At 38.1% G+C, this 14,294-nt stretch overlaps 1 protein-coding gene across 16 annotated transcripts in view; it reads left to right on the top strand.

Annotated features, from left to right (window-relative positions):
- The window catches only part of NAA16 (N-alpha-acetyltransferase 16, NatA auxiliary subunit), a 66,224-nt gene that overhangs the window by 35,706 nt on the left and 16,224 nt on the right, over positions 1-14,294 (top strand). For all 16 annotated transcript variants that reach the window (XM_040448553.1, XM_040448557.1, XM_040448555.1 and 13 more), the window contains 3 exons: positions 5,787-5,859; positions 8,969-9,138; positions 9,499-9,651. In XM_040448553.1, the coding sequence (XP_040304487.1) occupies positions 5,787-5,859; positions 8,969-9,138; positions 9,499-9,651 (396 nt within the window). The remainder of the gene's footprint in view (positions 1-5,786; positions 5,860-8,968; positions 9,139-9,498; positions 9,652-14,294) is intronic.

Below are 14,294 nucleotides of genomic sequence, written 5' to 3'. Positions count from 1 at the left end.
GAGAGAGCAGGAATGCGGTAGGCACAGAGAGAGAGGGAGACACAGAATCCAAAACAGGCACCAGGCTCTGAGCTATCAGCACAGAGCCCGATGTGGGGCTCGAACCCACAAACTGTAAGATCATGACCTGAGCCAGAGTCAGACGCTTAACCATCTGAGCCACCCAGATGCCTCGTCTTGATTTTAAATGACAGTGGTAAAATACTATTTTCAAGAAAAAGAGCCATTACATATTGAGTTTTATGTGAAAGGAGTTGAGTATATTTTCTCATCGAGATATAAATGGTAAGTAAACTTGAAATAAAATGGATCCTTCTATCTGAATAAAATTCCTTAGATTACCTTTCATAGACAAATTTGGAAAATTGAATTGTTCACTTAATTACTAACTTGATGATTATAATACGCATTTTTTGGATTGAAGAAACATGACTAATGAACTAGGATTGCTGGTGTTAGCCATACTTTTTTTAAATTTAATTTATTTAGGAGATTTAATGTGGACTTTCTATTATCTTGATTTTTTTTCTTTAATCACATTTATTGTAAAGTCCTGAAGCTGGAGATCTGTTTCATTCAGTAGTTCTTATACTCCTTTATTAAGAATTATATGTAACTTTAGTATGTTTTTTGTTATACTTTTTAAATTATTAAAACAAATGTTTCACTCTAAAAATTCAAAAATACACCTTTACCTAAAACCTGCTCTAGCTGCAGTTTTTGCAAATACCAGTAGATGGCATTGTAAGTTCATGAAAAAATACTTGTCTCCATAAATTCAACAACTTGAATACTGAATTCTAAGCCTGGAAAGGTAAAGTTATAGACATTCTAAGTGAGATTGATGGGGCAGTTTTGGTCATGGTGGGTTAAAAATGTCTATTACCTTTCATTTTGTCTTATAATAATAGGTGGTTATTTTGTTTGTCTTTGCTTTTGTTTTAGTAACTTTTTTTTATCAGTTCATAAGAATTAACAAGGCAGCTTGCTAAAAATAGATTGTTCCGCTCAGAGTTTCTGATTCAGTAAATCTGGGGTTTCGTACCAAAATTTGCATCTCTTAACAAATTACCAGGTGATGCTGATGCTAACATTAATGATGCAAATGATCTCAGGACCACACTTTAAGAACCACGTGTTTGTTCATTGTAGTAAAACAAAATTTACCATCTTAATCATTTTTTTTTTTTAATTTTTTTTTTTTAATTTTTTTTTTTCAACGTTTATTTATTTTTGGGACAGAGAGAGACAGAGCATGAACAGGGGAGGGGCAGAGAGAGAGGGAGACACAGAATCGGAAACAGGCTCCAGGCTCCGAGCCATCAGCCCAGAGCCCGACGCGGGGCTCGAACTCACGGACCGCGAGATCGTGACCTGGCTGAAGTTGGACGCTTAACCGACTGCGCCACCCAGGCGCCCCAATCTTAATCATTTTTAAGTGTACAGTTCTTTGATATTGAATACATTCACGTTGTTGTGCAACCATCATCACCATGCATCCCCAGAACTCTTTTCATCTTCTAGAACTCTGTACTCTAATTTAAATAATAACTTCCCATGTCCTCTTTCTCTCAGCACCTGGCAACCACCATTATATTTTCTGTTGCTATGATTTTTATAAGTCTAAGTACCTCAATATAAGTGGAATCCTAGCATTTGTCTTTTTGTGACTGGCATATTTCACTTAGCATAGCGTGCCCTGGTCCAGATTCATCTATGTTGTAGCATATTGTAGAATTGCCTTCCTTTTTAAGGCTGAATAATATTTCATTGTATGTATGTACCACATTTTGTTTATCCCTTCATCCGTCCATGGACATTAAGGCTGCTTTCACGTTTTGGCTGTTGTGAATAATGCTGCTATGAACATGGGTGTACAAATATCTCTTCAAGACCCTGCTTTAACTTCTTTTGGGTATATATCCAGAAGTGGAATTGCTGGATCACTTGGTGATTCTGTTTATAATTTTTTTGAGGAACTAACCATACTGCTTTCCATTTTATTTATTTATTTATTTATTTATTTATTTATTTATTTATTTATTTTTTAATTTATAATATGTATTTTTGAGAGAGAGAGACGAGAGACAGAGCTTGAGCAGGGAGGGGCAGAGAGAGGGAGTAAAGCCAGTAAGGCCACTGAGTCTAGAGCTTTTCTTTGTTGGTAGATTTTTTTTTTTTTTTAACGTTTATTTGTTTTTTTGGGACAGAGAGAGACAGAGCATGAACGGGGGAGGGGCAGAGAGAGAGGGAGACACAGAATCAGAAACAGGCTCCAGGCTCTGAGCCATCAGCCCAGAGCCCGACGCGGGGCTCGAACTCCCGGACCGCGAGATCGTGACCTGGCTGAAGTCGGACGCTTAACCGACTGCGCCACCCAGGCGCCCCTGTTGGTAGATTTTTAATTGCTGACTCAGTTTCTTTCTTAGTTGTATGCCTATTCATATTTTAAAGACTACTCTTTTTATTTTTATTTTTTTAAGTTTACTTATTTACTTTGGGAGAGAGAGAGAGAGAGAGAGTGACAGAGCGTACACATGAGTGGAGGAGGAGCAGAGAGAGGGCAAGAGAGAGACTCCCAAGCAGGCTCTGTGCTGTCAGCACACAGCCTCACATGGGGCTTGATCTCACAAACCGTGAGATCATGACCTGAGCTGAGATCAGGAGTCGGATGCTTAAACAACTGAACGACCCAGACACTCCAAGTACTACTCTTTTTAAATAATCTTCATTTAAAAGCCTTATTAATACAAAACAGCATGATTATTGTGTTTCAAAAGAATGTACCTGTATTCTGTTACCCTAAACCATTTGGTCACATTTTTGCTGAGTATGTATCTATACATACATGTTTTAGTGAAGTCATAATGTGTGCAAATTCTTTTCATGTTCTCTTTTTTTTTGTTACTTACATATTTTTCCCTACTATGAATGTATAATTTCACCTATTTCCCTGTTGCCTTCTATCTTAGAGAATTATGCCATATGATGCTATCTCATGTAGAAGTGTTTTAATTTGGTCTTTTTTTTTTTTTTTTTTTTACTGATGCCAGTGGGATGGTCCATGACTTCATGGATACTATACCCTGTGACTCTGTGGGGTGGGGTTCTAATTTGGATTCAGAATTAATATGATTAAAGCATACTATCTTATGTTACATTGAATGTGTGAAGAGATTTCTTTTGTAGCCATACATATCAAAATCTGTTTAGGAATTTTTGATACATGGTCTGCTCTCCATTGGCACTAGAAATACAGTGAATTTTGGTTAGTTTATAAAGAGGTCTAGGGAAAGAAAAGGAATATAATTGTCTTTCTGAAAATAAAAATGTCTAAAGTTTCAATTTTTATGAAGTAGTAAGATTTCAGATCTTATTTTAATAGTAGGTAGATCAATGAATTTGGGTAGGAAAACCGCTAATCGTTTTAAGTAGAGATTCTCACTTTTTGCCTACCAAGGCTGCTAACAGTCATGTGAAATTTCACTAAGCCTTTTTCATTTTTTTTGTAGATATGCTAAGGATTCATAAATGGATGCAGTCACTTGCTAATTTTATATTTTCACATTTTTAGATTGTTCTAATGTTTACAAACTTGAAAAAAGAGATCATGGTTTATTTACTAACATAACAGACTTACTAACAACATTTGATGTTAGAGATCATAATACATACAGGGCCCTGAAAGTAGGTAGTTAGGACTTCCCAGAGAGACTGATTGGCTGGCTTGTCCCTCTGAAACACACCCTACCCCCACTCCCAGATCAGACAGAACAGAACTTCTTTCAATTTCAAGAACTTATTAATAACATTCTTTGGGGGGCGCCTGGATGGCTTAGGCAGTTAAGCATCTGACTTCAGCTCAGGTCATGACCTCACAGCTCGTGAGTTCAAGTCCCACATCAGGCTCTGTGCTGACAGCTCAGAGCCTGGAGCCTGCTTCCAATTCTGTGTGTGTCTCTCTCTGTCCCTCCTCACTCCTGCTCTGTCTCACTGTCTCTGTCTCTCTCTCAAAAATAAATATTAGAATAAAAAAAATAACATTCTTTGGGCACTCAATTTGGAAATGTGTATTTGTAGATATGTGCCTTAATGCCACATCAGAGTGTACTAAGCTTGTCCCTCCTAAACCTTCTCTTACTTTTTTTCTCTCTTGTATATTTTCCCCTTCCTGTTGTCCCTCGTGTGTGTGTGTGTGTGTGTGTGTGTTTAAAGCTTACCCCCTCTCTAATTTTGATGCACTTAGTATGCTTTCCATGCTCTGGCTGATTTAATGTGCACCATTTGGTGTTTTGAGCACTAAAACTGATTGGGGAAAGTTTCTTGCCCTGTTATTATTAGTCTGTAGTCTTATTGCACCCCCTGTGAATCTGAGAGAATTGCCATTTAGTTATAAATGTGCCACGTCCCATCCACTGATTGATACGGCAAGTAGTCAGAAGCTAAATTCTGGAGTCTTATTACTTGGGTTAAATTTTGGCTCCACTGTTGTATACTTTCAGCTTATTTTTATTTTCCTTTTGCCTATAAGTTCAAGTTAATAGTAGTATATACTATCATAGGGTTGTTTGGAGGACAAGTGAGTTAATATAAGTAAAGTACCTAAAACAGTGCCATGTAGGGTTGACTGTAATTATTACTTATAATTTTTTTTAATGTTTATTTTTGAGACAGAGAAACAGAACATGAGCGGGGGGAGGGGCAGAGAGAAAGGGAGACACAGAATCTGAAGCAGGGTCCAGGCTCTGAGCTGTCAGCAGTGAGCCCAATGCAGTGCTCGAACTCATGAGCTATGAGATCATGACCTGAGCTGAAGTCGGACGCTCAACCAACTGAGCCACCCAGGCGCCCCTATAATTATTACTTTAATACATGTAAAGTGCTTGTGACAGTTCGTGGCTTCTTACTGTTGTTCCCTTGTCTGGTATGTTCCCTTTGTCTGGTGGTATTAGCAGCATCCCATGTTTTAAAACTAGAAAACTTAAAAAATTATCGCAATTAAAATAATACCATATTTGTCAGATACTATTAAGCGTTTTAATGGGTTCCCTTCACTTTTAAATCATTACTTTTTTTGGACTTCACAAGTAAGATAGTTCTATTTTTTCAACTTATTCTGAACAGTTAACATCAATAGGCATTTAAAATCAGTTATACATAAAAGCTGTTTTTTTTTCTTTTGCCACTTCTAATTCATGTCACTTTTAGTTTGCCTCTTTCAGGGCATAGCACATTAACAGTGTGGTTTCTAGTATTTCAGTCCTTATTTGAGGGGAGTGTTGAAATGTAACTCTTTATTAAAATGATCACTAAAAATTAAGGGGGTTTAAACATCTGCTTAGGAGTTTACTTCACCTTTTCCATCAATTCACTGTGTCATTTTGGTCACTGCACTTGAGTGCTTTAGAAAATCTGAATATGTAATGGTTTACAACTTCACAATATAACCATGAGAAGCAAAAGGCAAAATGTTGGGAAAAAAAAAAGGTTTTGTAGTAATTAGTTATGATTTGTCCTTTGAAAACTCAAAGCTACTTACTGAGATGGGAGATTGAGGACTGAGATGCTGTTTTACTATTAATAAAGAGCAGTATATTTTCTGTGTTTTTCTTCCTTTCCCCTCACAGGATGGGGCGGGGGGGGAGGGGGGAAATAGACATATTAATAGCTAATTTATAGTCCTGAAATAACCTTCACATTGTTTCCAAATTTAATATACTCCATAGTAAATATAAATAACCTTCAATAAAATATTTTTAAAATTTAAAACTATGTTTCTTTAACAGATTTCTATAATCCAGGAGCTTGTTACGAATTATGAAGCCTCTCTTAAAACGTGTGACTTTTTTAGCCCTTATGGTAAGTTTAAATTAGATTAAACTGGAATTTGAATACTCATTTCAATCCATTTTTAATCACTTACAGTAAAACTAACTTATATTTTATGTATGTGCTACACGATACCTATTTACTAAATAGTTTTTGTTTTTGAATTAATAAATGAAAAGAGCACTTTCTTTTATTTATTTATTTTTTTGAGAAAGAGTACACAAGTTGGGGAGAGAGGCAGAGGGGAGGGGAGAGGGAGAGAGAGAGAGGGAGGCAGGGAGAGGGAGAGAGGAAGAATCTTAAGCAGGCTCCATGTTCAGGGAGGAGCATGAGGCAGGGCTTGATCCCACAAACCTGCGATCATGACCTAAGCTGAAATCAAGAGACGCTCAACCAACTGAGCCACCCCAGTGCCCCTTGAGAAGATCACTTTCAATCTTACTTAAATTTTCCACAATCTTGTGAGGTGGGAGCTAACTCTGTTTTAACAAGAGTAAGCGCTTCAGAGGTTAAGTGGCTTGTTTAAGGTCATAGTTAGTTTACACTGAAACCTACTTTCCCCAAATTCCTACTTCTCTGTTCTTTCTACTAGTTCGTTACTTTGAATTCTGTGTGATTTAGGAGCACCCGGGTGGCTCAGTCGGTTAAGCATCAGACTTCAGCTCAGGTCATGATTTCCCATTTCGTGAGTTTGAGTCCCGCGTCGGGCTCTGTGCTGATAGCTCAGAGCCTGGAGCCTGCTTCGGATTCTGTCTCCCTTTCTCTCTGCTCCCCCTGCCCCCACCCCACTTATGCTCTGTTTCTCTCCAAAAGTAAATAAACATTAAAAATTTTTTTTTTTTTAAATTCTGAATGATTTGGTTCTTTCTCTCTTTGTAGGGACATGTGTAATTCAAGGCATCTTAGTTTAGAAAACACTCTAGAATGCTTTCAGTCATGCAGACGGTAACTTTAGTCTGAGTTCTTCATGTATCTTTTACATGTTATTGCTCTTTTGTTTTTGTTTGAAATAAATTTCATAATGAAATAACAGAAACAGAAATAAATAGAATTATGAACCCGTGTGTCCCCTTCACCCAGCCTCTATTACCAGTATTTTGCCAGTATTATGTAAAGTTATCTCCTGTCTAGTTTTTTCTCTGGGGTATTTTTTTTAATGTTCATTTATTTATTGAGAGAAAGAGCACACATGTGTGTACACATGAGCTAGGGAGGAGCAGAGAGAGAGAAAGAGAGGATCCTAAGCAGGCTCCATACCGTCAGCACAGAACTTGATGTGGGGCTCGAACTCATGAACCATGAGATCATGACCTGAGCCAAAATCAAGAGTCAGATGCTTATCCAGCTGAGCCACCCAGGCCCCCATTTCTAGGGTATTTTTAAAGCAGACATACTGTTTCACCTGTCAGTACCTTAGTGTACATCTCTGTTTAAAACACTTAAACAGAAGATAGAACCACAGTGCTACTCACATAGTATTAACACTCATATCCTAATATCTAATACCCAGTCCAAATGTAAATTTCCCCAGTTTCCTCAAAAACTGTCTCTGCATAAATGGCTTATTTGAATCTGGCTCTAGCAAAGGTCCACACTTTATATTTGGTTATGTCTCGGATAATTTTTTAATCTTGATAATTAACCTCCTGCCATTAAAAAAACTACAATCACTATTTGTATTAGGTCATTTGTGTTTTGGAATGTCCCATATTATGGATTTGGCTGAATGCTTTCTCCTGGTATCATTTAATATATTTTGCTATCCAGATTTCATGTGAACTTCTAGTTAGATTTACAGGCTTGATTAGATCCAGGTTCCTTGTGAATACTTCTTATGTGATGCTTTGTACTTCCTGTTGTATCACATCTGGAGGCAGAAGACATTCTGGTTATTTGTCTTTGTGATGTGAAGATTGATCAGGGTTCAGATGTTACAGCCTGATCTGCTGGTTAAAAAATTCCTCTTACCTAATGATCTTAGCAGTCACTGAGGATCACTGCCTCAATCCCTTTTATTCTATAATCATTTCCCCTCTGCATTTATAATAGCTAGAATTCTCTTATAAACAACTTTTCCTTATCAGGAATGCCTGGGTGGCTCAGTTGGTTGAGTGTCTGACTCTTTGGTTTAGGCTCAGGTCATGATCTCACGGTTCGTGGATTCAACCTCGTGTTGGGCTCTGCTCTGACAGCTCAGAGCCTGGAGCCTGCTTCAGATTCTGTGTCTCCCTCTCTCTGCCTCTCCCCCTGCTTGTGCTCTGTCTGTCTTTCTCTCTCTCTCTCTCTCTCTCTCTCTCTCTCTTTTTCTCAAAAATAAACATTAAAAAAATTTTTTAAAAAACGAACTTTTCTTTATCAAATATTTGGTTTCCCTGAGATATAGTTTATATAAGAAGAACAAGATAAATGCTTGTCTTTCTCCTTTATTATTTGTTTTAATTTATGTTAATTTCTGTGTTTACAAAACTTGTTTTTTTCTGTGGTATGGGTAAATCCTCCATTCTACTTTTTCTACCTGATTTCATACCTGTATCCATTTTAAAATCCATTTTGAGAGCTTGATATTTATTTATCTACTCTTCTGTAGCTTGAGGAATGGCATGGAGCTCAGCTGACTGTGTGTGACTGCTTTTGTCACATGGCAGGGCTAATTCCACCTTGTCAGGAAGGTATCTTCATACCCTTCAACTTGGGGTTTCCCTGATTTGGGGCTGAGTCTTAGGAAGTGCAAAGCCCTGGCAGTTCTTGTCTTTGTGACAGTCTTGCAGTGGTATTTAGGGACATCTGTTCACCACACTGTGACCTTGATTTTTCTGGGCCTGCTGCCTTATGTTCTGAGCCGGAGAATGCATCGGGTTAGACTGATTCACCTCTTTTCCCCAGCACTGTTTCTTCGGAGTGAAGTAGAGGTCAGAAGTCTGTGAAACCAGCATGTTGTTTCTCTTCCCGGCTGCTACTTTTTGAACTTTATGGCATAAAGTCCTACCTCTCTCTGTTGACATTGGTCATTTTTCTGGGTTTTTTACTGCTTATTCTTATAATAATTATTAATTTCATCATGCATTAAGGGAGAGAAAGTATATGATTTACTTTACTTTGCCTTCTTCTTTATAATAATTTTATATTTGTTTGATTGCAGAAAATGGAGAGAAGGAACCCCCGACAACACTTCTCTGGGTTCAGTATTTCCTGGCACAGCATTTTGATAAACTTGGGCATTATTCTTTAGCTTTGGATTACATTAATGCTGCAATTGCTGGTACTCCCACTCTAATAGAATTATTCTATATGAAGGCAAAAATTTACAAGGTAAAATCCTAGTCATGTTTTTTGAATAGCTGAAGAATTTGGCTACTTTAAGAACCCTTGGAGTTTTTTCCATATAGAAATAACTTCTGTAGTACCCTGATAATCTATTTCTAATACTCTAATAGTCCTAGGGAGTTTTATGTTACATAGTTGTATAAGCAGTGTATAATCAGTGTTAATTATTTGAATCATCTCTTAGTAAATGTAAATTATAACTTATCTAAGGATTTCTAGAGAAGTTAGACAGAAATGGTACCAGATTTCTAGTTTGTCCGTATAATTTTTTTCTATTTATATTCACCCATATTCTTTTAATAACAAATACTGTGATTTCTTTAATAATGCTTTCATTTCTTAAAGCATATAGGTAATCTCAAAGAAGCTGTAAAGTGGATGGATGAAGCGCAGTCTTTGGACACAGCTGATAGATTCATCAACTCCAAATGTGCAAAATATATGCTTCGAGCAAACATGATAAAAGAAGCAGAGGAAATGTGTTCCAAGTTCACAAGGGTAAGAAATGCCATATGCGAGTGTGTACTTTTCTGAGTTAGTACAATTAAACTTAAGCTCTATGATGATTTGTGAAGTTTGCCACTAAAGTTCATAAGAATTCATTTTTGTCATTATTTTTATTAATCCCATCTAGCTTGTGTCCTAAGGATGGTTTCTTACTGTGGTTCAGTGTGTGTATGCGTGTGCTTCTGGTGGGGGACGGTTGAAAGACAATGACAGGAGCACAGTATCATTATACGAAAATAAGCAGTATACCAGACTTCAGTGCTTATATGTAATATTCAATTCACAACTCTTTTGTCTCATTAGTAATTTGTGGCTGCTTTTTATTTCTCTTTTCAGTTTCTTTTGAATTGCCCATAGAGCTTTTTCTATGTAGAACCAGCCTCTTCGAGCTATAATTTCTGACATTTCAGAATTTAAGTTCTCTGAAATTGTTGGGCTGAACATCTGTTCCTTTCCTGTCCCTCTTTCCCCATCCGTACATCTCTTTTTCCACATGAACTTTTTCTATCTCATTATGAAAATAATAAGTTTATGGTTCAAAATATATGTAGACTAATGGAACACAATAGTAAGCTCAGAAACAGATTGACATGTATTTGGAAACTTGGTATATAGCCACAGGTGCTTTCAGAATCAGAGATGAAAAGATATTGCTGGCACAACTGACAACAATAAAATGACATTCTTCTCCTGCACACAAATAGATTCCAGGTTGATTAAAGAAAGTATTAAAATTTATCTTTAGAGTTTGAGGTAGGAAGCATTTGTTTAGAAACTAAAAAAATTTAAGTATAAGGGTAAAATTGATATATCTGACCATATTAAAAATTAAAGTGTACATATAACAAGGAATAACCATAAACAAAATGAGACGGTAGGCCATAGAATTGGAGAAGGTATTTCCAAACCATATGATGGACTAAGATTTTAGGGGTGCCTGGATGGCTCAGTCAGTTGGCCCTCTGACTTTGGCTCAGGTCATGATCTCACAGTTTGTGGGTTTGAGCCCCACATTGGGCTCTGTGTTGACAGCTCAGAGCCTGGAGCCTGCTTCGGATTCTGTGTCACCATCTCTCTCTGCCTCTGCTTGTTGTGCTCTATCTCTCTCTCAAAAATAAACATTAAAATAAAAATTAAAAAAAAAAAAAAGAATTTATAAAGAACTCCACAAAAAATTCACTGAAATAGTTCCTTAATACACATTGAATGTGACATTGAGGCATAAAGAGGAAACCACATTTCCAAGTTTAATTTCCAAGTTTTAATTAAGATACCCTTGGAATAAATAACTTTTACCTCTGAGTGCACATTATGTATACAATGGAGGGCCTTATTGCTGGTGTTTGTGAGTAATTTAGGATGAAAGTAAGTTACCCCTGTGCCCTGTGATACTAATGTTTTCCTCATGCAGCCCCAGCGTACCACCTCCCTTAAATGTTAACTAGATTCTGGTTGTGTTTGGGTGTTTGTCAAAACTGCTTATAATTTAGAAGTCACAGAATAGCTTGAATTCTGTTGTGAAATCTTAACTACTTACAAGAATGTCATAGAAACAAAAACACACACACTAAACCTCAATAAGAGAAAGACAAGATGAGAGAAACATGGGCAAAGGATGTGAATAGTTAGCTCACACAAGTGGAAAATGGAATGGCCAAAAAAGATGCTTGCATTAGTAATTAGAGAAACAATAAGATCTCATCTCGTACCATCAAAGTGGCATAAGTATTCGTAGGTATCGGTAAATAATATGTCATATATATCATATATACACATATCTCCTATGTATACATATGGATCACATACAGCAAAACCTTGGATTACGAGTAATTTGTTCTGCGAGTGTTCCACAAGACGAACGAGCATTTCTAATAAATTTTAACTTGATAAATGAGCAATGTTTTGCAATATGAGTGGTACGTGATGCTGAACATCACATGATCACAACTGAGCCAATGGTTCTTGAAAGTCGCTTTGATAAACAAATGCTTTGGAATACAAGCATGTTTCCGGAATGAACTATACTTACAAACCAAGGTTTTACTGTATACGAAATACATGTCCTGTATATTTAGGATGAGAGAGAGAGAGACAACAGATGGTCTATAAGTAGTAGTGTTTAATGAAAACTTAAATGTACATACACACACAGCTCTCGCTCTCCCTCTCAGCTCTCGCTCTCTCCCCGAGAGAGAGAGAGAGAGAGAGAGAGAGGGAGCTCTGTGTGTGTATGTACAGACATTTAAGTTTTCATTAAAGGCTACTACTTATAGACCATCTGTTCTCTCTCTCTCATCATAAAAATGGCTTTTGCATCTGAACCTGCCTGAGCTCTCCTTTCTCATATTTAGAGTAATGCTAATAATTTGTATACCATTTGTAAGGGGAAATGGAAAGTAGCTTTAACAGTTATTAAGCACTGAGCTAAGTATGTTATATACATAATCTCATTTAATCCTATCAGTACTCTGATATCATTACTCCCATGTTATAGTTAGAAAATATTTAGAGAAGTCAGGTACTGTGCCCATTGGAGATCACCCAGCTAGTCATTCCTTTTGGAGCCAGGATTCTAGCTTAGCAGTCTCTGACACTAAAGCCCATGTTTTAGAATGGTAATAGGAGCACAGGGGCGCCTGGGTGGCGCAGTCGGTTAAGCGTCCGACTTCAGCCAGGTCACGATCTCGCGGTCCGTGAGTTCGAGCCCCGCGTCGGGCTCTGGGCTGATGGCTCAGAGCCTGGAGCCTGTTTCTGATTCTGTGTCTCCCTCTCTCTCTGCCCCTCACCCGTTCATGCTCTGTCTCTCTCTGTCCGAAAAATAAATAAACGTTGAAAAAAAAAAATTTAGAATGGTAATAGGAGCAGAAACTGTAGTGACTAGTGTTTCAGAAATTCACACACCACAGGATCAATAGATTGCGAAGTGGTAGATGTAATGTAGAGGGACAGAAGTAGCAAGAGTGATGGGTATTAGGAGAAGAAAACTAAAATGAGCAAAATCGTCTTAGTGTTCATGTTCACCTACCAATGATTCATGTGTTTGTCTGACGTTTTGCAGCAAGGTGGGTGAGGCTCTGAAGGAGTCATGTAGTAGATAGTGCAGGGGTTCAAACTCTTTGATGCCCTTTGCCCTGCGGCACAGATTTGGAGACGGTAAGAAGTACAGGAGTAGATACAGAAGCAGACGGTGTCTGTGCAGGAAAGTACCACCTGGAAGCCAAAGCAGAGATCAGAAAGAAAGTGCAATTAAAATGAATATACAGGGGTTCCTGGGTGGCTCAGTCTCTTGAGCATCCGACTTCGGCTCAGGTCATGATTTCACAGTTTGTGAGTTCGAGCCCTACATCCGCCTCGCTGCTGTCAGCCTCAGGGCAGAGCCCGCTTTGGATCCTCTGTCCTCCTCTCTGCCCCTCCCCCACCTTGTGCTCTCCCCCAAATAAATATTAAAAAAAAAAAAAAAACGAATATACAAAACTTCTTAACTAGATCAAGTCCAGTGATTTTAAAAACCAACCAACACACACACACACGCACACACACACACACACACGCACCCAAGTCACAGACAACCAGGATGTGTTTGAAAAGGCACCACAGAATGAAGAAGGGGAATGGTTGTCTGTTTGAGGAGAGGAGTCATCAAACCCCGTGGCTCAGCTGGCGTGTCAGAATTGCCTCTGGTAATTCACTCTTGACAAGCTGTCCTGCTGGATGGAGACCTGGGTCTGCTCAGCCACCCTCGTTCCTGGGCCAGATGGGCCCAGAATGTGTGGTGGATAGCCCAGGGAGTGAGCCAGCAGAGGCAGACTGCTAACCTCAAATAACCAGTTTATGTCTGATTATAAGTGATTCTATCTGATCATTAATAAGTGAGTGAAGTGTGCATATTTTCTTCTGGCAGATTTTTCAGTGTTTTAGAACCTGTGTACAGAGTTGCTGATGCAAGCTGGACAGTTCTAGTTGGTAAAGATTTTGAAATGAAAAATAATGTAGATTTCTTACAAAAATAGGTAGTCACCAAAAGATGGAAAATATATACAGCCATAAGGAAGAAATAACATACACCCGTAATTCCATTCACTGAGAGATAACCAGTTTTTACACTTTTTTTTTTTTTTAACGTTTATTTATTTTTGAGACAGAGAGACACAGAGCATGAACGGGGGAGGGGCAGAGAGAGAGGGAGACACAGAATCGGAAACAGGCTCCAGGCTCTGAGCCATCAGCCCAGAGCCCGACGCGGGGCTCAAACTCACGAACCGCGAGATCGTGACCTGAGCTGAAGTCGGACACCCAACTGACTGAGCCGCCCAGGCCCCCCAGTTTTTACACTTTTAATGAGAATACTGAAATTGGAACAGGTCACAAAAAATGGGTGTGAAAAAGAACTGAAGACTGAAATTATTTATGAATATGTATCTTTGCCATTTTTCCCTGGGGTCACATAAAATATATTTGAAATAACTCTTCTAAATTGTGATAAAACTCCAGTGGCCCTCCATTGAAACTAGGTACTTTAGGTCTTACACTCTTCTCAGAATTCTCATTGAACCCAAGTTAACAAATATTCTTTTTATTTTTTGTTTTTATTTTTTGAGAGAGAGACACACAGAGGATGTGTAGGGGAGGGGCAG

This window comes from Herpailurus yagouaroundi, unplaced genomic scaffold (assembly GCF_014898765.1).
Source record: "Herpailurus yagouaroundi ecotype Mexico unplaced genomic scaffold, PumYag 197, whole genome shotgun sequence".
NCBI classification, from domain to species: domain Eukaryota; kingdom Metazoa; phylum Chordata; class Mammalia; order Carnivora; family Felidae; genus Herpailurus; species Herpailurus yagouaroundi.
This window is presented reverse-complemented; position numbering and strand designations above follow the sequence as displayed.